General features: G+C 38.8%; 1 protein-coding gene and 1 pseudogene across 2 annotated transcripts; both read left to right on the top strand.

Moving 5' to 3' along the window:
• The first annotated feature begins 428 nt into the window (after positions 1-428).
• Positions 429-3202, top strand: LOC311061569 (E3 ubiquitin-protein ligase TRIM21-like). Its single transcript, XM_084080253.1, has 2 exons — positions 429-566; positions 1451-3202. The coding sequence occupies exon 2, from the start codon at positions 1460-1462 to the stop codon at positions 3101-3103; it is 1644 nt and encodes a 547-aa protein (XP_083936379.1). The 5' UTR covers positions 429-566; positions 1451-1459; the 3' UTR covers positions 3104-3202.
• Positions 482-23676, top strand: LOC311061627 (annotated as a pseudogene). The gene is made up of 4 exons (XR_014602920.1): positions 482-566; positions 9465-11142; positions 19202-19258; positions 21857-23676. The product of XR_014602920.1 is annotated as an uncharacterized misc_RNA (transcript).
• Positions 23677-26921: the final 3245 nt, after the last annotated feature.

Here is a 26921-nt window from a genome sequence, read left to right as displayed (position 1 = left end):
GATTCAGGAAAACAAATATCTAGCGTGTGAAACATACCGTCTACACTCTTACTATATGGACAACTTTTTTTCGGCAACGTTTTGGCTTTCAGTTTTGGCGTTCGGGCATTTTTTATTCTATTCTATTGTATTCTGATGTCTGATCCCTGCCTACGCACCCGTCTCTGAGTTGATCAGGTGTGCGTAGAACCTTCCTTCTTCCTGGCGTGTGAAACATAAAATGATATAAAGTTATATTTTACAATTTCCGCCCCTGTCCACGTCTGTGCCTGTGTGTCTGCTAATCTCGGGCCCAAGGAACCCCCACCCCCGCTAACACGCACGCACGCACGCACACACACATTATCTCTGGAATCATGTGATCAAGATGTATTGGTCAGATTTGTTCATACTCCATTCCGATTGGCTACTTTTACAAGGTATGAAGGAATGCTGAATGGCATCTCAGTGATGATATCAGAAGCAGGAGCAGAACACATCCGTGTTACAGCTCAGATCATATTCTCTACATGAACCTCACATCAACAGGATTGTATCATTGACAGAGAAGACTTAAGGACAGACAGGTGAGTACAGGATAGATATGATTTTCAGTAAACAACATGACAGACATTTCACAGTTGTTCTATGTGTTTGAATTAAGTATTTCACATTTCATGTGTCTCCATTACGTTTTTCAATACACTATGTGTTGTATATATTGTAGGGGAGAACTGCTACGGTTGAAACGTTGTTCACGTTTCACTCTTTTACTCAGCGATCTTTTTACCTACATTATGTAATATTTTCAAGCAAAGGACCTACACATGTCCGCTATCATAAAAAACGTAAAGCTTTTCAATTGATAAAACAAGTTGTGAGTTATTAAACCTAAAGTGGACGCCGTTCCGATGTTACATTTTAAGCGCATATGAGAATTGAATGCATTGTAGCAGCATGAGTTACTAATGTAACACTGCTAAAAAAAACAGCATTAAACAAATCGTTCATACCAAAGATGTGATAAGATAATGTATCATACATAAGGAATTTATTAAATATTACCAGATGGCAGTTTGAGTGAATTCCATGGGAAAATACATTGATTACACCTAAAAAGAGCGTGTTCCGATCGGACCGTTCTGCGCTCCACTGCTTTGGAATTGTTTACAGAACAGAGCTAATGTTAAAATTAAAGGAAAGGTTTGTAGACTAAAGATACTCAAGGTGAAATGTTTTACATACTTTGAGATAGATCAGTTTTTCTGTGATAACTCACTATTTACTTCCTGGGCACGTTCTTTACGGCACTGGTCACATACTGACGCGATAACGTTATGATGGCATTGACGAATCAAGAGAAAATGTGCATGTTGCAACCATGACGCGTTACAACCGTCCCGGTTCTCCCCATTATATTTTATAATTGAAGGTTGTTAGTATATGTTTTGTTTGTGTTTCATATTCTCAGTGTGTAGAAATGGCGTCTGCCAGCAGTCTCCATTCTGAACAGCAGTTCTTGTGTTCCATCTGTCTGGATGTGTTCACTGATCCAATCACCACTCCATGTGGACACAACTACTGTAAAACCTGTATCACACAACACTGGGACAGTACTGATGTGTCAAAGTGTCCACTATGCAACAAAACCTTCTATATGAGACCAGAAGTCTTTGTTAATAAAGTTCTCGCAGAGATGGCTGATCAGTTCAGGAAGTCAAAGCAGCTGAAAGAAAATTCCAACTCAAATCAAGAAGCTGCTAAACCAGATGAAGTCTCCTGTGACGTCTGTACTGACACCAAACTCAAAGCCCAGAAGTCCTGCCTGGTGTGTCTGACCTCCTACTGTGAGACTCACCTGGAGCCTCATCTGAGAGTCACAACATTAAAACGACACAAACTAATCGACCCTGTAAAGAACCTGGAAGACATGATTTGTAAGAAACATGACAGACCTCTGGAGCTGTTCTGTAAGACTGACCACATGTGCGTCTGTCAGTTCTGCACTCAGTTAGACCACAAGTCACATCAAATTGTATCTCTGAAAGAGGAATATGAAGGAAAGAAGGCTGAGCTGGGAAAGACAGAGGATGAAGTTCAGCAGATTATCCATGAGAGACAACTGAAGATTCAGGAAGTCAAACACTCAGTAGAGCTCAGCAAGAAAGATGCAGACAGAGAGATAGCAGACAGTGTGCAGGTCTTCACTGCTCTTGTAAGCTGTATTGAGAGAAGCCAGGCTGAGCTCATTGATGTGATTGAAGAGAGGCAGAAAACAACAGAGAAACAGGCTGAAGGCTTCATTAAAGAGCTGCAACAGGAAATCACTCAGTTAGAGAAGAGAAGCTCTGAGCTGAAGCAGCTCTCACAAACTGAAGACCACCTCCGCCTCCTCCAGAACTTCCCATCCATTAGCACCCCTCCACCCACCAAGGACTGGACAAAGGTCAATGTCCATCAGCCTTCATACGTGGGGACTGTGAGGACAGCTGTGGCTCAGCTGGAGACGACACTCAGTCAAGAGATGGAGAAACTGTGTGATGCTGAGCTGAGGAGGATCCAGCAATATGCAGTGGATGTAACTCTGGACCCTGATACAGCACACTGCCAACTCATCCTGTCTGAGGATGGAAAACAAGTGAGCCATGGAGACTTCTCTTCATGGCTGCCAGACAACAAAGAGAGATTTCATTCATCTGTTTCTGTCTTAGGAAGGCAAAGCTTCCCCTCAGGAAGGTTTTATTATGAGGTTCAGGTTAAAGAGAAGACATACTGGGATTTAGGAGTGGCTAGAGAGTCCATCAACAGGAAGATTAATCCAATCCCACTGAGCCCCAACAATGGTTACTGGACTATAGTGTTGAGGAATGAAAATAAGTACCTCGCTACTGCTGACTCTGCTGTCCTCCTCCCTGTAAGAGAGGAGGTCCAGACAGTGGGAGTGTTTGTGGATTATGAGGAGGGTCTGGTCTCCTTTTATGATGTGGAGTCCAGAGTTCATCTCTACTCTTTCACTGGCTGCACCTTCACTGAGAAAATCTATCCATTCTTCAGTCCTGGTCTTAATAATAATGGTAAAAACTCTGCTCCCCTGATCATCTCTCCTGTCAATCACACAAAGTAAATGCTGTATAAAGCCTGATTCATACTTCACCGTACAACGGATTCACATGCCAAAAATAGCTGATCTACAAGCTCACAATGCAATGTGTCGTGTTCTGAGTTTGTAGATCGTCTATATCCAGAGTAATAATTAAGCATAATCTTCTACTTTACATAAAAAGAGGTTAACGTTCATGTAATGCTCATTTTAACCGCCATTTAACTTTTGTTTTTGATTGATTGATGTACTTTATTTAGTAAGACATGAGAACATCAGTACATGGAAGTACAAATTCACAATACAAGGTCTACTAAACTGGAAGACTCATTAAGCACTGAGCTTTGTTCCATCGTTATGTTACATATATGCACTATATCTAATAGCTAATATCTATTGAAACACAATAACGTAATTGAACATGTCTGAAGTACAGCCAAAGACTAATAGTAAATGGTCTACACTTGTCTACCTTTATACTTTGGTACAAGGTCTTGATTGTATGTTTTATTTCATGGTAAGTTTAAAGGTTGTTTTTGTTTTTGGTTAAAACTAAATGTTTTTTTGTGAAAAGAAAAGTAAACCTCTATTAATAATCAGATTTCTGTCTCCTGATTGGGTAACATTGGTATCCCGAACTGAAGATGCATTTTCTGTTTAGAGCTGTTTCTTTTTAGAGCTGGAGAGACAGGGAGACCCCTACTGAACAAACACTCTATTTTTTGTTATAGCAATATAATCAGAATATAGAGCTATTTACACTTATTTTTAACAAAAGAAAATGACGTACTGCACCTTTAAAGGTAGGGTAAGTTATATATGTTTGTTAAACCAATTGTTAAATAGCTCTATGTTCTGATAGTGCTCATTGTTTGTTCAGGAGTCTCCATGTCTCTCCAGCGCTTTATTAAACAGAAAATGCATTTTCAAGTCAGGATACCAATTGTATTCAATCAGGAGAGAGAACAGATTAAACAGGTGAAGTGACGACACAAATAAATGAGCAGAACATTATTACTATCACAATATAGAGCTTTAACCTTTTTTGCAAACAAAGGTTTTGTTTTTAAAATAATATCACTTACCCAAGTTAAATTCATAAGTGTCATTAATTCATGTGCAGGAATCATGTATATCAATAATAATATTTGATTGTCAGTGTCTTTAAAACAATTACCATACAGTTAAATGAAAATAGGAATGTAATGATAATCTTTTAGCTGCATGCTATCAATTATAGAAGAACAATGTTATTCTTGAAAACAAATCAGCAGTTGTAATTAAAATGCAAATATCTGTGTGTGTGAACTGCTTGAATTTTACTCACTTTGATGTGGAAAAAATAAAATGTCAAGAATGAAACTGATTGGTTATGTTCATCTTAGAATGTAGTATGTCACTGTATACATCAGTCAGTGGTGGGCAAAGTACTCAACCCCAGTATTTGAGACAAAGTATAGATACCACTGGTCAAATATTTTTGAACTACAAGTGAAGGTTGCTCTGTCAATTTGACCTTGAGTTAAAGTAGGCTACCTGCTTTTAAAATACTTAAGTAATCCAAAGTATATTTTTTTCTCCAGAAATTGTCAAACAATTTAAATAATAGTTAACAAACAGATCTACAATCTCACAATCTATCGCATTGTGACGGGATGTGAGCTTGTAGATCTGCTATTTTCACTATATTTGAAATAGAGCATAAGTGGTTAATTCATGTTGCACTTTTCCCCTTCCTAGAAATGTAGTGGTGTCTAAAGTACAATATCTGTCTTTGAAATGCAGTGGAATTAAAAGTATCCAAAAATTAAAAAATACTCAAGTAAAGTACAGATACTCAAACAGGACTCATGTGAATGTACTTTGTTACGGTCCACCTCTGCATCTTGTTCATCAAATATACTCTGTTACATGTGGGTTAAACTGCCTCACTGGAAACCATTATTTTGTTCACTATGACACCATGGTCTAGCTAGTTCACTGGTTCTCAACGTCATGGGACCAAATGGACCCATAAGGGTCTGTAACTCAGAGAGTGTGCAAATGAACACTCTCAGAGTTACATTCTGTGCCACATGACGTCAAACACGTCACGTGGCCTGACGCCCCGTGCGCCACATGACGTCAAAGACGCCATGAAAAAAAAAAAAAAATGTTTTTGGGGGGCACTTTTTTTTTACAATGAATTTTGACTGTGGCACTCCGAGCCAAAATTCCATAAATAAGCTTGGCATTGAATGAGTTAACACTGAGGACTTGACAGCTTAGTTCAGATTCTCAACTCTTTTCATTTCAAGGACCCCATGTTTGATTTGTATTAGACCCACGGGACCCCCATTTGATATCATCTGGGTCCCCAATATGCACTGTCATGCTCAGTGTCCGTCCGTCCGTCCGTCCAACGTTTGTGGGAGGGGCTCGTTTTGTACATATGTGGTGGGAAAAGTACATGTTTTGTTTTACTTAAGTAAAAGTATCAAAACTGCAATGTAGAAATACTCTGTTACAAGCAAAAGTCCGGAATTCAAAATTTACTTGAGTAAAAGTACAAAAGTATTGGTATAAAAATGTACTTAAAGTACCAAAAGTAGAAAGTAGGCTACTCATTATGAATGATGTCCCATTTCACAAGTTTTCAATTGTATTAATGGTATACAGATCTTTTGAAAATAGCAGATCTACAAGCTCATAATGTGTCGCATCGTGACGCATTGTGAGTTTGTATCGGCTATTTTCAAATGGCCGAAATGCATATAGGGTTGAAGTGGTTAATGTATGTTTTGTAATAGTAATCAAAATCTACAAAGTAACTAGTAACTAAAGTGTTCAAATAATTGTAGTGGAGTAAAAAGTACAATATTTGCACCTGAGATGTAGTGGAGTAGAAGTAAAAGTACAGAAAACTGGAAATAATCCAGTATTTAATAGTAGTAAAAACCTCATGAGTAAGAATAGCTTGTACAGCACAGCAGTGCAATTGAACAATTTGCCTGAGGAAATGAAAACAAGTGAAGTGCTTCTCTGAGCACCTTTAAGAACTGGCTTCAAAATAACTCAATCCTGGTCCTTTTTGTTTCTTCTTTTTTTCTGGTAAATTTTCTTTTAGTCAAAATATATAGGCTCCAATACCTTTGCCCTGCTGCTGCTAGTTACCCAAAAGGTTACTAAATGCTAAATTATGCACTTTAATAGACCATTTATTCCACACACTTTAAATGATAAACTGTGAACTTTATTATGAACTTTGTAGTTCCGTATATAACACTTCATTTAAGATAGGTTAAATGCATTGACTTCACTGTCATTAATAGGTATAAAATAGGTTCAATTGCATTGACTGCCAACTTCTTAATTTTTTTTATGTATATCTGTCTGATGTATTGTTGTGTTTTTGTTTGTTATGTTTATTTATATTTTTTTCCCGTTTTTTTTTATTTTTTTAAGGATAAGCCCTCAGGCTTTATTGTGTTTTCAGCCTATGAGATGCTATGACTGTATGTCGGGAAAGTGCTATTGTGCTCATTGATGTGATATCACCAAATAAAATCAATCAACTCCTCATGACGAACAATACAATACCACCTCACAAAGGGTCTTGATGTGAGCTTGTTCTGCTTTTGTAATTGAAAATAATATGATCTTCAGTTTTTTATTCATGTTGGATGCAATCATTTCAACTAGGGGTCATCAACGTGTAAAAACATCTATCCTAAATATTCACATGAATTTGAATGATTCTGGTGACTTGTAAAGTGTCTGAATGACATGCTCATTAATATGTTAAAGGAGACGTGTGGTATTGTGCTACCTGTACATTTTCTTAATTCTTTTGGCTTTTCACCCCTTTTTCACACATTTGTGTGTGTGTGTGTTGTCACTTGTTGTATCCTACTGACTCACCTGCCAGTGAGGGAGGATGTAGAGCCTTCTTCTTACTCCTCCCACTCAACACTCCCTGCTGACAGGTGCCACCCCAGCCTGTTGGATTACGTGCAGTGATATATCACCCTCCCCGCCCGGCTTCCCTCCCCAGAATACGGGCCAATTGTGTTCGTGTAGACGCTGGACAAAGCCAGTGATGGAAAAAGTACATGGATTACTCTTTTTGTTAAGACAATTGATTAATGGTGTTTGAGGTGTCGCCAGACAATGAAACAATTAAAGTCAACGGTATGCGAGTGACTACAGTGAAAAATGGTGCAAGAAGAAAAATCTAAAATAGATGTCATCTGCTGAGAAGGAGCTGTTTGCTACCAAGGCAAAGAAGGGCAGAAATAGACAAGTTTAGCTGATTTTCATCAGTGGAGAGAACGTGTTTGAAAGTGTCCAATAATAACAATAATAATGCACTCCACAGCCATAGTCCATAGAAACCTGGGGGTCTGCAACCCCCCATCCTGGGGGTCCGAAATAATCATCAGACCTCCAACCTAAAAGTTTGCTCACCTCTGATCATAGCAGAGATATTATCATTTTAAAATGTCTAGTACATTGCGGGCATAAACACTATGGCACATTAGGAGTCCACTAGTAAACATTTAGGGATAGGTATTTCTGTTGTTATTATTGACCACTTATTTTGTATGTCTGTGGCAAAAAACAATTATTGATGAAAATGTCCATCATACGCTGGAATAGTGTTGACCCCTGATTTCAAATATTGCCACAGGTTTGAATGCATAAACAATTCAGGAAAAAAATATCTCGCGTGTGAAACATACCGTCTACTCTTGCACAATAAGGACAACTTTATTTAGGCAACATTTTGATCAATAGACCTTCTTCAGGCATTTTCTATTTTATTTTATTGTATTCTTTCTGACGTCTGATCCCTGCCAACGCACCCGTCTCTGAGCTGATCAGGTGTGCATAAGACCTTCCTTTTTCTTGGCGTGTGAAACATAGAATTATATAAAGTAATATTTTACACACACACACACACACACACACACACACACACACACACACACACACACAGACACACACACACACACACACACACACACACACACACACACTCACTCATGTGATCAAGATGTATCGGTCAGATTTGTTTATACTCCATTCCGATTGGCTACAATTGGCTTCCAAAGTACGTGGGAGGAGCCCGTTCTGGAAGAAAAAACTGCCACAATGCATTAACCTCCTGCAATCTACTGATGTCAACTTGAAAGTGTCCATCGAAAGGTTAACTTTTACAAGGTATGAAGGAATGCTGAATGGCATCTCAGTGATGATATCAGAAGCAGGAGCAGAACACATCAGTGTTACAGCTCAGATCATATTCTCTACATGAACCTCACCTCAACATGATTGTCATTGTTGTCATCATTAACAGAGAAGACTTAAGGACAGACCGGTGAGTACATAGATATGATTTTCAGTAAACAACAAGACAAAAAAGCCTGACATTCCACCGTTGTTCTATGTGTTTGAATTAAGTATTTCACATTTCATGTGTCTCCATTACGTTTTTCAATACACTATATGTGTTGTATATATTGTAGGGGAGAACCGCTACGGTTGAACGTGGTTCACTTTTCACTCTTTTACTCAGCGATCTTTTTACCTACATATGTAATATTTTCAAGCAAAGGACATACACATGTCCGCTATCATAAACCACTTAAAGTTTTTCAATTGATAAAACAGGTTGTGAGTTATTAAACCTAAAGTGGACGCTGTTCCGATGTTACATTTTAAGCGCATTTGAGAATTGAATGCACGATGAGTTACTAATGTAACGTTGCTAAAAAACAGCATTAAACAAATCGTTTTTAGCTTAAAGCAATTATATTTAATTCAAGCTGAGCAACTGTTTCACATTGCTGTCATACCAAAGATGTGATAAGATTATGTATCATACATAAGGAATTTATTAAATATTACCGGATGGCAGTTTGAGTGAATTCCATGGGAAAATACATTGATTACACCTAAAAAGAGTGTCTTACGTTTGGACCGTTCTGCGCTCCACTGCTTTGTTGTTTACAAAACAGAGCTAATGTGCATAGCATGTTAAAACGATGTAAACTGATGAAGAACAGATACATACAGACAACCATGTGGATTTTAGCTCAGCAACATTAAAGGAAAGATTTGTAGACTAAAGATACTCAAGGTGAAATGCTTTACTTACTTTGAGATAAATCAGTTTTTCTGTGATAAATCTCTCTAGCCTGGATGAAAATACTAATTACTTCCTGGGCACGTTCATTACGGCACTGGTCACATACTGACGTGATAACGTTATGATGGCATTGACGAATCAAGAGAAAATGTGCATGTTGCAACCATGACGCGTTACAACCGTCCCGGTTCTCCCCATTATATTTTATAATTGAAGGTTGTTAGTATATGTTTTGTTTGTTTTTCATATTCTCAGTGTGTAGAAATGGCGTCTGCCAGCAGTCTCCATTTTGAACAGCAGTTCCTGTGTTCTATCTGTCTGGATGTGTTCACTGATCCAATCACCACTCCATGTGGACACAACTACTGCAAAACCTGTATCACACAACACTGGGACAGTACTGATGTGTCTATGAAGTGTCCATTATGTAACAAAACCTTCTATAGGAGACCAGGAGCCTTTGTTAATAAAGTTCTTGCTGAGATGGCTGATCAGTTCAGGAAGTCAAAGCAGCAGAAAGAATCGACTAAATCAAATCAAGAGCCTGCTAAACCAGGTGAAGTCCCCTGTGACGTCTGTACTGACACCAAACTCAAGGCCCTGAAGTCCTGCCTGGTGTGTCTTATCTCCTACTGTGAGACTCACCTGGAGCCTCATCAGAGAGTCACAAGATTAAAACAACACAAACTTATCAACCCTGTAAAGAACCTGGAAGACATTATGTGTAAGAAACATGACAGACCTCTGGAGCTGTTCTGTAAGACTGACCACATGTGTGTTTGTCTGCTCTGCACTCAGTTAGACCATAAGTCACATCAAATTGTATCTCTGAAAGAAGAATATGAAGGAAAGAAGGCTGAGTTGGGAATGACAGAGGCTGAAGTTCAGCAGATGATCCATGGGAGACAACTGAAGATGCAGGAGTTCAAACACTCAGTAGAGCTCAGCAAGAAAGAGGCAGCCAGAGAGATAGCTGACAGTGTGCAGGTCTTCACTGCTCTGGCGAGCTGTATTGAGAGAAACCAGGCTGAGCTCATTGATGTGATTGAAGAGAAGCAGAAAACAACAGAGAAACAGGCTGAAGGCTTCATTAAAGAGCTGCAACACGAAATCAGTCAGTTAGAAAAGAGAAGCTCTGAGCTGAAGCAGCTCTTACACACTGAAGACCACCTCCACCTCCTCCAGAACTTCACATCCATCAACACCCCTCCACCCACCAGGTGGAGGACCAAGGACTGGACAAAGGTAAATGTCCATCAGCCTTCATATTTGGGGACTGTGAGGACAGCTGTGAGCACAGCTGGGGCTCAGCTGGAGAAGACACTCATCCAAGAGATGGAGAAGCTGTGTGATGCTGAGCTGAGGGGGATCCAGCCATATGCAGTGGATGTAACTCTGGACCCTGATACAGCACAATGCAAACTCATCCTGTCTGAGGATGGAAAACAAGTGAGCCATCGAGACAGGAAGAAGAATCTCCCAGCTAATACAAAGAGATTCTCTCAATCTGTCTCTGTTTTAGGAAAACAAAGATTTTCCTCAGGACGATTTTACTATGAGGTTCAGGTTAAAGGGAAGACTATGTGGGATTTAGGAGTGGCCAGAGAGTCCATCAACAGGAAGATGAATCCAATCCCACTGAGCCCCAACAACGGTTACTGGTCTATATTGTTGAGGAATGGAAATGAGTACATGGCTGCTGCTCGCCCTGGTGTCGTCCTCCCTGTAAGAGAGGAGGTCCAGAAAGTGGGAGTGTTTGTGGACTATGAGGAGGGTCTGGTCTCCTTTTATGATGTGGAGACCAGAGTTCATCTCTACTCTTTCACTGGCTGCGCCTTCACTGAGAAAATCTATCCATACTTCAGTCCTTGTCCTAATGATGGAGGTAAAAACTCTGCTCCTATGATCATCTCTCCTGTCAATCACACAGATTAGACTAAGTGTCTGTATGAAGCCAGATGTACAGGTACATGTACACTTCACCGTACGACAGTTTCACATGGTGAAAATAGCTGATCTACAAGCCCACAACGCATTGCTATGTGACGTGTCATGAACTTGTAGATCTGTTAGTTCCAGAGTAATAATTAAGCATGATCCTCTGCTTTACATGAAAAGGGTTAATTTAAATTTAAAACTACAAATATGTATTGAAGGATTTATTTACAGTTTATTTTCAGTCACAGTAGTTTCCATAATTATGTATGTTATATGCAGTATATCATATATTCTATTTTCTAATGACACACAATAACTTAATTGTACATGTCTGAAGTACAGCCAAAGACTAATATTGTAAATGCTATACAATTGTCTACATTTCTACTGTGGTATAAAGGACTTGATTGTATGTTTCATTTGACGGCATTCAAGTTAAAAGGTAGTATACCGCACGTGATATTTTCTGGGGTTAAAACAAAATGTTTTAGTGAAAAGGTTAAATCTCTATTAATATTCAGATTGTTAATTGCATGCTAAAATAGTGTTTGCTCCAGCTCTTTAATAAACAATTTTTGAAAAAAATAATTCAGGTGGGTTGCCAATGATATCCAATCAGGAGAGAGTACCCATTCATCAGCTTCAATAGGCTCTATGCACAGCAGCCATATTGGGAATGAATTGGGCCCCTTCCTTACTTCCTTCACAGGTGTTACCAATGATACTAATTAAGGCTCTGTTCCATTTAGTGTGGCATAGTGGTAGTCTTATTTTCAAGGACCCCCATAACTCTGAGAGTGTACAAATGGAACCTTACGGGTCCATTTGGTTCCATTTGTACACTCTCAGAGTTACACACCCACCGCCATTTGGGAACCAAAATGGAGTGTTCTAGTGAGCCAACATGCACAATATCAGCACCCTGACCAGAATGGAACAGAGCCTTCATTAGTATCATTGGTAGCACCTGTGAAGGAAGTAAGAAGAGGCCCAATTTCTTTCCAATATGGCTGCTGTGCATAGAGCCTATATTGTATAGTTTTCAAGTTCCAAATTTCTCTGCTCACTTTGTGTCATTACTTCCAATTTCAGTTGGTTATCCTGTTCTGACCCCCTGGTAAAATTGGTATCCTGACCTGAAAATGTATTTTCTGTTTACTAAAGCAGTGGAGGCACAGGGATACTCCTGTTAGTTAACAAACACGCTATGTCAGGGGTCATCAACATGTACATGGACAAACGTGTCCGTGGCAAGACTTGTCTATGTCCATGGCCCATTTTATTTTTGTTTATTTCTTTTGAAAAAAATATAGTCTACTGAATATTCACAATCTAATCTTTGAATTCAAATTCATTTCAATGATTTTGGTGACTCGTAAAGTGTCGGAATGGCATGCTCATTAATGCTGCAGGGGATTTGTGGTATTGTACATGGTCTGCTTAATTCCCTGAAAATAGCTAAATATGTGTTTAAATCTTTGTTGGAGAAACCTTTTATTTTCTAAGACAATGGATTCATATGCGGTGTGGTCAGACAAACTGTAGGAAAAGATCAAAAACAGATCTGTTCAGACGGATCCATTTGCTACAAAAGCAAACGAGGGCAGAACTGGACAAGTAAAGCTTGTTGAAAAAGATTTTACAATACAACAAAAATACAATAACACCAAAAATAACAATATATAACTATAATAACACTCCTCAATCATAATCCGTGGAAACCCTTGATCCACAGCCTGTGGTCCACAATCACTATACGACCTCCAGCTTATAAATTTGCTTGCTTACCTCTGATTAAAGTTAGGAGCCTTTCCATGAAAGTAGTTGTGACTGCATTCCTTTTAAATCCTGTCATGCCCTTTATTAGGGATGTCCGATATTATCGGCCTCCCGATATTATCGGCCGATATTAGCATAAAAATTGATATCGGGAAAATATCGGTATCGGTTTTTGAAAAAAAAAAAAATTTTTTTTTTTTTTTTTTTTTTTTTTGGCTTTATAAATAAGTTACAGGAGTTCTTACTGTATATGGTGTGTGTGATATGAAATTTGAGCTTACCCTAATCACAATAATCCCCGCATATATCGGTATCGGTTGATATCGGTATCGGTAATTAAGAGTTGGACAATATCGGTATATCGGTTATCGGTAAAAAAGCCAATATCGGACAACCCTACCCTTTATCATTATCTAATCACCCATCATGTACATACAGGTGCATGATGCTTTTGACTCTGACCTTTCTTTTTCCATTGTTCCACATATCTTACATCACAATTGCGCAAGACTTTCTCATCATGATAGAAGATTTCTCATCAAGATATCACTGTAATGGAAAGAAACCACAACTATCTACAGTACCATATCAGTCCAAAAAAAAAGAAAATTCGATTGTAAGGTAGAACTGGTACAACTTGATCTCCTCCTGACGTCAAGTGACACTGTCCTCTGAAAAGCCAGCAATCTTTATAATAACCATATGACATGCACCCACTCAACTCTGCACCTAAATGGCCCTTTGCTCATGTAATGTGCGATGGAAGCTTTGTACTGATATTGAAATCCCAAATATGGAATAGACTTCCATCATGCCACATTTAAGCCTGTCTTAGCCTCCTGGCAGTCTTAAGGTTTGTAGGCTAACCTCTTTAACCCTGGCATCCCCATGTTGGGCATGTCATTATAGGCCAAGTATATTAATAAATAATTAGAAACATTTCTGAAATGTTCTGAAAATAACAGATCTACAATCTCAACATGTCATGATGTAATGTGTTGTAACCTTGTAGATTGGCTTTTAAAACAATGGCTTATATTTCTTTGTGGCTCAGTGGTTAATGCAGATATACTTTGTAATTGTAATGCATTGTCAAATGTGTAGCACATTGGCATAGACAATATGGCAGGCACATTAGGAGTTAATTATGTTTTTCTGGTGAAACATTATTGTCTCCGCCAGGCCGAAAGGCATGGCGAGAGAGTATGTTTTAACCCCTGTCCGTCCGTCCGTCCGTGTGTGTGTCCTGTCTGTGTGTTAGCAGCTAATCTCCGGCACCGTTGGCCCGCTCGCTGCGAAACTGTGCACACACACTCCCTGGATGCCAATTCAGAACCTCTGCCCCAATTTTTTTACATGGGCCTGTTATAGCGCCACCAGGAGGCCGATTTGTGCAAAACCCATGTTTTGACATTACTCCTACAGATTTTATCCAAACGTCATGCAAATTGGTACACAGTATCTCTATAGTCATGTAATCAACCCGGATCTGTCCGATTTCCCATATTCCATCCTGATTGGCTAAGGTTGGCTTCCAAAGTTTGCAGGATTGGTCCATTTTGAACAAAATGCCTCAAATCATGAATGCAGCTTGCAATTTCCGTGAAATTTCACACGCACATTCCCATTAGGCCGAGGAAGAAATGCCACCCATTTCACATTGGCCTGTTATAGCGCCACCAGCAGGTCTAATTTAGCAAAACACATTTTTGGAACAAAATGCCTCAAATCATGAATGCAGTGTCCGATTGCCGTGAAAGGCCTAATAAGAAATGGCACCCTTTTCACATTGGCCTATTATAGCGCCACCAGGAGGCCACAATAACGTACCTGACCTGGCGGAGACCTGTGCTCCGAGGAGCACTTTTTCTTGTTGATCACTTATTTTGTATGTCTGGCAAAAATAAAATATCGATGAAAGTGTCCATCACAAGCTGGCATGGTGATGTATATCAATGATTACTTATCATCAGAATATAGAGCTATGTAACAATTATTGAATTAAATAAAAAATATAGAATTACTTACTGCACCTCTAGGTTTAGTCCTATTTTCATGTATTATTGTGCAGGAATCATTATGAGGAATTACAATATTTTATTGTCAGTTTACTGTAATGCAATTACTATAGAACAGTTAATTGAACATAGGAATATAATGATTCTGATGGTAATGATTGGCTCTTGTATTTAGCTGCATGTTATAATTATAGAATCAGAAGAATATATATTTTTGTAATTAATGTGCAAATGTTTTTGTGTGAACTTCTTGTATTCTACTCACTTTGAAGAACAAAATATAAAATAAATTACACTTTGAAGAATTACACTTTTTTTTGTACTGTAGTATGTCAATGTATTCATCTTGTGAGGGGTAGACAAAGTAGTCCAAAATAGTATAGATATTTGTAGTCAATAATAATAATCTACGTTTATTATGCTTCTTATGTGCTGGTGGCAAGGGCTAAACATTCCCTTAACTTTTCTTTACTCGTTTTCTGCCTTTCAAGCTTTGAATAATCTTTATGTGTCATAACGGTCTCGGTTACTATGGGAGCAAGCACACAGTCTATATTTGGGACATACACAGGTCTCTATGGTCGCCAACAAGAAACTCAGAGACAATGACTTTAATAGGTCCACTGAATATTATAGGAATAGCAATGTGTTTAATTTCTCTCTTGATATATGGCTGTAAATATGAAAAATTGGACATTATTATTACTATTTTTTATTTTATTTTTTTCCCTCTCTTTTCTTTTTCTTTTCCCCCCTGACATTTCTGACTATGATTATGATTATGAATATTATTATTATTATTTGCTAAATGCTATTGTAATATCTAGCATGGAAAGCCGCGACCACATCTGTATAAAATGCTGATTGACACTGATGACTCTGGAAAAACAATATTATTTAAAAAAAAAAAAAAATTAACTCTCTCTTTAATGGAACCAAATGGACGGTCCATTTGGTTCCAATTGTACACTCTCAGAGTTACAGAACTGAGGGTCCATTTGGACCCCTTGTCCAAATGGACCTCACGTTGAGAACCAGTGTGTATTATTCCGCGTTCACACCGGCGTGAAGCTGAACAATGAATTGGCTTCTATTTTCAATGTTATCTCTATGCAAATTGGCATTTCAAATTTTTTCATGCGCGTTTAAACGCCTAAATGGAAAAGCGTGCTTTTTTTCTCCCCAGACCCGAGCTTTGAAGCTTTTGTTTTTGAAGGCTTGAAACTGTAGGCGTTTTGAAGCTCAATTCTAGCCAATCAGAGCACAGCATGATCTGAGTAGGCGGGGACTAGCTCATTCAGCCAAAAAGAATGTCAGCCCTCTGCTCGCACTGCCTGCTCGCAGGCGCAGCAGACATTTTTCCGAAAGAAAAATCTATTTTTTTAAATAAAGGCTGTATATGTAATATTAATGGTGATTTGGCAAGAACATGGCATAGATATGGTCGGAAATAAAAGGATATGTGACCAACAAGTCGTGAAAGCAGATAAAACTGGTCATGTTCCGTGAAGCAGGCCCCTCTCTTCACCAGCTCACCCCGGGGAAAGGAGAGCCCGCTGGGGGCGGACAGGTCACACGGTCCGCCGTGGTCCCCCTGCGTGCATCCCCCTCCTCCTCCGCCCGGTTTTCACGGGGGTAGATGAACACCGGAGGCCGAAGTGGACTACACACACCCACACAAGACGAATATTAAAGTTACTACATACTGTCATGATGAATTAATAATAACCTTTATCACCGAGAAGGCGACAAATCACAACAGATCACTCTGACCTGCTCTCGGCGAGCAGGTGGAGATCTATCCCCGCCACGGCGCGCGCGCGCACGCGTGTGTGTGTCAGTGGTGGAAAAAGTAGGCTACTAAATGTTTTTACTTAAGTAAAAGTATCAATACTGCAATTTAGAAACATTCAAGTAAACGTCTGGTAATACAAATTTACTTGAGTAAAAGTACAAAAGTATTGGCATCACAATGTAATTAAAGTACCAAAAGTAAAAGTACTCATTATGCGGTCGTCTGATCCGCTGATGATCCATGTTGTCGCTATGACATGAGTCTTAAAACCCCTTTATTTATACCATATGTTGCGCACGAAAAGTAGTAGTTTTGTGAGGGAATCATTTTAATTGGTTTGTTGCGTTCAGATATCGAATCGCTTCATATCATTGCAAAAGTTGAAATATAGTTTATTATTGCGAACGCGGAAGGAGGTGCGGCAAAGGCGCGCGAGTATGAGGGGGGGGGGGGGTGCACGCGCTCATACTCGCAGTCAACGCGCAGCCGCTCGTACTTGCAGCGCGCTCCCATTTGTTTACGTTTTGCCGGCTCTAGACAGTCTTCACCTAGCAGGTAAATTAACACAAAGTTCACAAACTAAGAGAGAGAGGCTTGCCTTTACTGCACTAATAGCAAGATGAAGCCACCAGCACCGTCAGCAAAGAAGAGATTCACCCAGCAGAAACTAAATTTCTTCAAACCCGCCGAGGCGAACAGCACAGTCAGAGTGAGGAGGAGGAGGAGGAGGAGGAGGAAGCGGAGGATACTAGGATAGCACAGCCAGCTCCGCTGCTGGTGGTGGCAAGGGCGTATCGTCATAGAGGCCAATGGGGCCATGGCCCGGTCTGGAAAACTCTGCTCCCCCACTGCCCCCAGGGGGAAAAAAACAAAAAATCTACATAACAACAATAGCACGCCTTTGTTTTCAAATCGGGCTTATTTGCATTCGGCCGGATAGTTAATGGGTGGCCATTAAAAAACGGTTTCCCCGTCAAACCGGTTCTCTTGCCAGGTAAACAGTTGTTTTATTAGTTTTATTGTGTTTTATTCACGTCTCTCTCTTGCATTAACGCTGATGGTAATTCTCAATAGACTGTCACTTATCAGCCGTCGTTGCGCGAGCCCCCCCCGCGAGGCGGCGGGGGCGGGCGGTTTAAGAATCTGGCCCGGTCCACGTTAGAACCCACCATACGCTAGTGGGTGGTGGTCGTGGTCGGTAAAGTCATGAGTGAGTCTGAGTTGACATTCATTGTTGTAAAATCATACCAGTACCACTGTACTATTGGCAAACTGTTAATAAAGTAGCCAAAGAAAAATAATGCCTTTTCTTTCGGCCGCGGGTGGGGGGGCGGGGGAGTTTAAACATACTCAGTTCAGAGTAAATTTTGTGTACTGAATAAACCGAAATAAAGTTACAAAACCCCCCCAAAAAAGTTAATTATCCGACCCAAACCCGCAAAATTTTTCGCGCACCACATGCACGCGCGCTGCGCGCGCGTGCATGTATGGCATGTTGGGCACCCGCAGGTGTTTATAAATATCGGCGCCCTTGATATATCATATATATATAGGCCTATTTTTATTATAATTGTTGTTGTTGTTGTTGTTGTTGTTGTGCACATTAAACATTGTGAGCGTGTAGATCTGCTATTCTCAAATTCCCGAAATGTATATAGGGTTGATGAAGTGGTTTTGTATCAAAATCCACATAGTAACCAGTAACTAAAGTTGTCAAATAAATGTAGTGGAGTATAAGTACAATATTTGCCTCTGGGGTGTAGTGGAGTAGAAGTAAAAGTATTGAAAATTGGAAATACTCCAGTAAAGTAAAAAATACCTCAAGTACTTAAGTACTTGAGGAGATGCCGGTCCGTTTCCCCACTGGTGACTTGTAGATCTGATATTTTCAAGCTGGTGCAGGCAGCAGGTTGCCTGTTGCTTTTTCCACACAGCATTCGCAAATTTATATGAATGTTTTTAATTAGCAGCTGTGCATTTTAAAGTATTGAAGATTGTTTTTTTTTTTGTTATCAATTGTTTTTATTATCAAATCGACAATACAATTATATTTATACATTTTTCAACAAAAACGAGATACAAACAACTTAAAACAAAATAATAATAATAAGTATTGAAGATTGTTAAACTTGGGCAATTATATACTTTCATTAATTAATTAATAACCTTTATCACACACCGAGTGTGTGTGATTATCACTCTAGGTCTAGGAGCTCTGAATTGGCATGTACTGTACATGCTGTCCTTCGACCCCTCTCCGCGCGCACACGCACACACACACACACACACACACACACACACACACACACACACACACACACACACACACACACACACACACACACACACACACACCCACCTCTCTTTTTCCTAAATAGTCAGTGTATATGTCGCTCCACTAATAGCGAAGCATCAAACATGAAATAAACTATCATGTCTACGGGCTCCGGCCTTGGAGGCAGCGGGACTCCCGCAGTCACCTCTGCCCGAGACAGCAGCAGCTGAGGGCGAGACGAGAGGTGAATGTCCGCAAAAAAACAGGAAATACTGCAACATGATTTTTTCTTTTAACTTGTTAATTTGTGTATATAAAATATAGATTCCCTGTCGAATCTCCTAATTACACCAACATTATTCTTGTGAAGTAGGTAGTTTGTGCTTTTTTATTAAGATTTATTAAGTTCGCTTTGGTCATTTCTAGCATGGGGAAACACCGAGTGGTGCTCCCCGTGACAGAGTGTCCTATGACGGGCTCATGGAGAGCAGCGTGGGGGGGTAGCGACCAGAGGGCCCGTTCAGTTATTCAGCAGCTTGTTTATAAACATTCTGTAGATTTTCTTTCCATAAATAGGTTATGTAGTAACTAAATATAGACTTATTTCTCATCTACAGCAGCTATTTTTCATTTTTGACTTCATAATGCGCATCTGCTCAAACAGCCTGTTTTTGTCTCGCCTCGAAAAAGCACACTTGAGGAGACTTGAGTGACAGCTCCTTGGACACGCCCAGTTTGATTAAAAAAAAAACGCCAATTCAAATGGATTATAGGCGTTTTTTTCACAAAGGCGTCCTTTGGTGTCAACGCAGCATTAAGAGGTCAGTAAAGTGGTGCAGTGTTTGATCCCAGGTTGATGTACACACAGGTGTAGTATTGGTGTTAACACTTTATATTAACAACTAAAGTCCTATATACTTTGTCTTGTGATAAACAGTGAAAATAGCAGATCCACAAGCTCAAAATGCAAGCTCACAATGCAACTTTGTGAGCTTGTAGATCTGATGTTTTCACTATTTATGAAATATAGAAATATAGAAAATATTTGACATGTTTTGATGATTTTTGAACATTATACTGACATGCAGGAAAGTGGTTGGTATGGAACACTCCACTGTTCCCAAGCTCTCCTTTTGACAAACAACATAAACTTGCTCTACGGAGATCTTATATCACTGAAAACACAGGAGGAAATAAGAGCTTGGATCGTTTTGTGCAAACACATCTACTTCAGGTCAAACTTCACAGTAGATGACAGCCTCCCGTGCAAATGTGCTATAAAACAATATCTTAAGGACTTTGATCGAGAACATGGGTGATGATAATAAAATAACAAAAGCAATGTTTAAAGTGTGACAATAGAGGGAAAAAAGATGTAGTTTAACAACTATGCAACTGTTCTCAGACAATATTGTATTCACCTTATTAAAAATATGTAATAATAGAACATATAAATATAGATATGGTATGAATTAAACATTTTATTCTGCATTTATCAACCTGCTACTTTTACAACTTGTGACGCAAAGTTGACTGGCATCTTAATGATTAATCAGAACCACGATTAGAAGCAGATATCATTATTCTCTATACATGAACCTCGGATCAACAGGATTTTATCATTAACAGAGAAGACTTAAGGACAGACAGGTGAGTACTGTATAGATACAATTTTCAGTAGGAGAGACCAGGGACAAAAGTAACACTTTTTGTATTTGCCTTCATAATTCACAGACTACTTGAAATATCCTAGTCATCTTTTGCTATAAGAAACATATATATGTGCCCTAATTAATAATAACATTTTTAAGCTTTCACTAATAAGGACAAGACTAAAATATTAATTTGAATGCAATGAGTCACAGTGTTACAATTGCCCCCGTGACGGGGGCAGTTGTAACGGTGGTTGGGGGCAATTGTAACACTGTAAAAATAAGTCATATTAACACACTTTATCTCAAATAAAAGCACATCACTAAGTAATATGTATTTCTTATAATTTAACATTTTTACTTACAAATGTTTTATATACATAATTACAATTATATTGTATTTTTATTCAAATTATTTTATTTTTCAATTTAGTTTTTTCACATGTATGTCATTTTTTTTTTCTAATGTATTTTTACTTTGAAATGTAGTGACATTTAGTGAAATATGTTCATTTACTAACATAAAAGTATGTAATCCAAGACAAAAAAATCTGCTTGCATTGAAAACACATTGTTACAATTGACCCCGCTCACTTTGTTACAATTGCCCCCGATGGGGCAACCATGATAAAATCCCATATTCTAGCTAGATACACCTATACTAGCATAGGCTGCTGATGTTAATTTGTGACCAATAACATAGAGATACAATTAATCTAAGTTTAAATCAGCTGACATCTTATCTTTAGACAGCAGAAGGAAAATACCGTACGCTGAAAAAATTACGTTTACACCTCAAAATCAGTTTTTTGTTGAAAACTTCTGCTGAGATTTAATCATTCTATCCTTCCATGGGCAGAGAGGGGACCCTACTGAGCATGTGCAAAAGAAGTTCACCCCTCTAGCTTTTTCCTAATTAGAATTATTGAGTGTGTTACTTTTGCCCCCTGTTACTTTTGTCCACGGTCTCCCCGTACACAGCACGACAAGACTTTGTGAAATGCCACAGTTCTTCTATTTGTTTGAAATCTGTATTTCTGTGAGGTAGACTCTACGTGTGTGTCCATTATGTTTCTTAAAACACTATATTCATTGTATATACTGTACTATATTTTATAAATTAAGGTTTTTGGTATATGTTTGTTTGTTTGTTTGTTCGTTTGTGTCTTTTTCATATTCTCATTGTGTAGAAATGGCGTCTGCCAGCAGTCTCCATTCTGAAGAGCAGTTCCTGTGTTCTATCTGTCTGGATGTGTTCACTGATCCAATCACCACTCCATGTGGACACAACTACTGCAAAACCTGTATCACACAACACTGGAACAGTACTGATGTGTCTAAGTGTCCACTATGCAACAAAACCTTCAATATGAGACCAGAAGTCTTTGTTAATAAAGTTCTTGCAGAGATGGCTGATCAGTTCAGGGAGTCAAAGCAGCTGAAAGAAACGGCCAACTCAAGTCAAGAAACTGCTAAACCAGGTGAAGTCTCCTGTGACATCTGATCAAACTCAAGGCCCTGAAGTCCTGCCTGGTATGTCTGACCTCCTACTGTGAGACTCACCTGGAGCCTCATCTGAGAGTCACAACGTTAAAACGACACAAACTAATCGACCCTGTGAAGAACCTGGATGACATCATGTGTAAGAAACACGACAGACCTCTGGAGCTGTTCTGTAAGACTGACCACGTGTGTGTTTGTCAGTTTTGCACTCAGTTAGACCACAAGTCACATCAAATTGTGTCCTTGAAAGAAGAATATGAAAGAAAGAGGGCTGAGTTGGGAAAGACAGAGGCTGAAGTTCAGAAGATGATCCATGAGAGACGACTGAAGATTTGGAAAGTCAAACGCTCAGTAGAGCTCAGCAAGAAAGATGCAGATAGAGAGATAGCTGACAGTGTGCAGGTCTTCATTACTCTAGCTAGCTGTATTGAGAGAAGCCAGGCTGAGCTTATTGATGTGATTGAAGAGAAGCAGAAAACAACAGAGAAAAAGGCTGAAGGCTTCATTAAAGATCTGCAACTCGAAATCACTCAGTTAGAGAAGCGAAGCTCTGAGCTGAAGCAGCTCTACCACACTGAAGACCACCTCCGCCTCTTCCAGAACTTCACATCCATTAGCACCCCTCCACCTACCAAGGACTGGACAAAGGTCAATGTCCATCAGTCACATGTGGGGACAGTGAGGACAGCTGTGGCTCAGCTGGAGAAGACACTCAGTCAAGAGATGGAGAAGCTGTGTGATGCTGAGCTGAGGAGAATCCAGCAATATGCAGTGGATGTTACTCTGGACCCCGAAACAGCACACCACAAACTCATCCTGTCTGATGATGGAAAACAAGTGAGTCATGGAGCCGTATGGAGGGATCTCCCAGATAATACAAAGAGATTTTTTGCATCTGCCTCTGTCTTGGGAAAACAAAGCTTCTCCTCTGGAAGATTTTACTATGAGGTTCAGGTTAAAGGACAGACAGAATGGGATTTAGGAGTGGCCAGAGAGTCCATCAACAGGAAGGAGAATCCAGTCCAACTGACCACCAACAACGGTTACTGGACAGTAGTGCTGAGGAATGGAAATGAGTACAAGGCTGCTACAAGTCCTCCTGTCCCCCTCCCCGTTAGAGAGAAGCTCCAGAAAGTGGGAGTGTTTGTGGATTATGAGGAGGGTCTGGTCTCCTTTTATGATGTGGAGACCAGAGTTCATCTCTACTCTTTCACTGGTTGCACCTTCACTGAAAAACTCTATCCATACTTCTGTCCTGGTCTTAATAATAATGGTAAAAACGTTGCTCCCCTGATCATCTCTCCTGTCAATCACACAGATTAGACTAATGGCCGTATGAAGCCTGAGTCATACTTCACCGTACAACGGAGCCAAATCAAGCCATTTAACTGTTGTTCCATTGTTATATCATTCAACTGTTGCTATATGTTCCCATAACATATGTGTAATATATCTAATAACTAATATGTATTGAAACACAATAACTTAATTGTACATGTCTGAAGTACAGCCAAAGACTAATAGTAAATGGTCTACAATTGTCGACACGTATACTTTGGTACAAGGACTGATTGTATGTTTTATTTTATGGCATTTAAGTTTAAATGTTGTTTTTTGGTTAAAACAAAATGTTTTTGTGAAAAGAATAAAGCTCTATTAACATTCAGATTTCTGTCTCTGATTGGATAAAATTGGCATCCCGAACTGAAAATTCATTTTCTGTTTACTGGAGAGCTGGAGAGATAGACAGACCCCTGTTACTGAACAAACACTCTACAGCAATAAGCTATTTACACTTATTTTTAACGTATAAGAAAATTACTTAACTTACCCTACCTTTAAAGGTAGGGTAAGTTATATATTTTTGTTAAACCAATTGTTAAATTGCTCTATGTTCTGATAGTGCTCATTGTTTGTTCAGGAGTCTCCATGTCTCTCCAGCGCTTTATTAAACGGAAAATGCATTTTCAGGTCAGAATACCAATTGTATTCAATCAGGAGAGAGAACAGATTAAACAAGTAAAATTGGGATGGCACGAAGAAATGAGCAGACAATGATTACTATCACAATATAGAGCTTTAACCTTTTAACAAAAAATGTTTTGTTTAAAAAAATATATATCACTTACAATACCTTTAAAGGGTCTACACCATGAATTTAAAAAAAAATAATAATATTTAATATCATATTGTTTATGTCCCTCAAACGTTTTTCAAAAGGTTTGAGCCTAAATCAAGCCTCAGATATACTCATTCCAACTAACTTCTCTCTGGCTTGTAAAGCACTTTCATCTGCAATACCGCATTGTCCTGTTTGGCACGGGGCGCTATTGAACCAGTTTGTATGCATGTTATCTCCTGGTTCTGTGTGGAAAAAGTAAAAAAAAGAAAAGAAAAAAAAATAAGAAAAATATATATATTTTTTTAAAGATTTTTTTTTTTTTTTCGAACTGAAAAACGGGAGGAATTGTTAACGCTAGTGACATCACTAGCGGGACCAAATCAGTTTGGCCTGTTTTTAGACCAATTTACAGAAAACCCCAGATTTGCTGTGAAAGGTAGGGGAGACCAAAAACACACAAAAAAGAAGAAAAAGTTAAAATTCATGGTGTAGACCCTTTAAGTTAAACTCTACATTTTCATTATATCATGTGCAGGAATCATGCTAGATTATCAGTGTCTTTAAAACAATTACAATAGAACAGTTACACGGAATTAGGAATGTAATGATTCTGGTGTTAATGATCGGTTCGAATATTTTATGTAGCTGCATGCTATAAATTATAGAAGAAGGAAAATGTTATTCTTGAAAATAAATCAGCAGTTGTAATTAACGTGCAAATATCTGTATGTGAACTGCTTGAATTTTACTCACTTTGATGTGTAAATAAAAATAAACTTTCAAGAATGAAACTGATTGGTGATGTTCATCTTAGAATGTAGTGTGTCAGTGGTGGGCAAAGTACTCAACCCCAGTTACTTGAGTCAAAGTATAGATACTCATGGTCAAATATTACTCAACTACAAGTGAAGGTTGCTCTGTCAATTTGACCTTCAGTTAAAGTACTGGAGCGCCTACCTTTTGAAAATAATTAAGTATTCGAAAGTATATATTATTTTTTTTCTCCAGAAATTGTCAAACAATTTAAATAATAGTGAAACAAACAGATCTAAAATCTCACAATGTGTCGCATTGTGACTGGTTGTGAGCTTGTAGATCTGCTATTTTCACTATATTTGAAATAGAGCTTAAGTGGTTAATTCATGTTTCACTTATTCCCTTCCTATAAATGTAGTGGTGTCTAAAGTACAATATCTGTCTTTGAAATACAGTGGAATTAAAAGTATCCAAAAATAGAAAATACTCAAGTAAAGTACAGATACTCAAAAGAGTACAGTACTCAAGTGAATGCACTTTGTTACTGTCCACCACTGCATCTTGTTCATCAAATATACTCTGTTACATGTGGGTTAAACTGCCTCACTGGAAACCATTATTTTGTTCACTATGACACCATGGTCTAGTAGTTCACTGGTTCTCAACGTCATGGGACCAAATGGACCCTTAAAGGACAACTTTATTTTTTTACAACAAGGGTTATATAGCACTTTATTTAAGATTTTCATTTATAGGTAAAAAATAAATAGGTTCAATTGCATTGACTGCCCATTTCTTATTTTTTTATGTATATCTGTCTGATATATTGTTGTGTTTTTGTTTGTTATGTTGTTATGTTGTTTATTTCTTTATTTTTCCCCGTTTATTTTTTTCAGAGAGGACCACAATGGATATAAGCCCTCAGGCTTTATTGTGTTTTCAGCCTCGGAGATGCTATGACTGTATGTTGGGAAAGTGCTATTGTGCACTTTGATGTGATATCACCAAATAAAATCAATCAACTCATCATGACGAACAATACCACCTCACAAAGAGTCTTGATGTGAGCTTGTTCTGCTTTTGTAATTGAAAATGCTATGATTTTCATTTTTTTCTTTATGTTGGATGCAATCATTTAAACTAGGGTATCAACGTGTAAAAACATCTATCCTAAATATTTACAATAATTTGAATGATTCTGGTGACTTGTAAAGTGTCTGGATGTCATGCTCATTAATATGTTGCAGGAGACGTGTGGTAGTGTGCTACTGCTACCTGTACATTTTCTTTTGGCTTTTCACCCCTTTTTTCACACATTTGTGTGTGTGTGTGTGTTGTCACTTGTTGTATCCTACTGACTCACGTGCCAGTGAGGGATGATGTAGAGCCTTCATCTTACTCCTCCCGCTCAACACTCCCTGCTGACAGGTGCCGCCCCGAGCCTGTTGGATTACGTGCAGTGATATATCACCCTCCCCGCCTGGCTTCCCTCCCCAGAACATCAGGTGACAACAAGTTAGCTAGAAGTAACGTTTACGAATAGCTGCCTTCATTCACAGAAAATGTCTAAACATGGATTCAAACCTTTTTTTCAAGACAATGGATTAGTGGAGTGTTTGAGGTGCCGTCAGACAATGAAACGATAGGCTCTATGCACAGCAGCCATATTGGAAAGAAATTGGGCCTCTTCTTACTTCCTTCACAGGTGTTACCAATGATACTAATGAAGGCTCTGTTCCATTCTGGTCAGGGTGCTGATATTGTGCATGCTGGCTCACTAGAATCACTCCATTGTGGTTCCCAAATGGCCCCTTATGGTGGGTGTGTAACTCTAAGAGTGTACAAATGGAACCAAATGGAGCCTTACGGGTGCA

The sequence above is a fragment of the Gymnoscopelus microlampas genome, assembly GCF_963454915.1.
Source record: "Gymnoscopelus microlampas genome assembly, chromosome: 15".
Taxonomy (NCBI): domain Eukaryota; kingdom Metazoa; phylum Chordata; class Actinopteri; order Myctophiformes; family Myctophidae; genus Gymnoscopelus; species Gymnoscopelus microlampas.
This window is presented reverse-complemented; position numbering and strand designations above follow the sequence as displayed.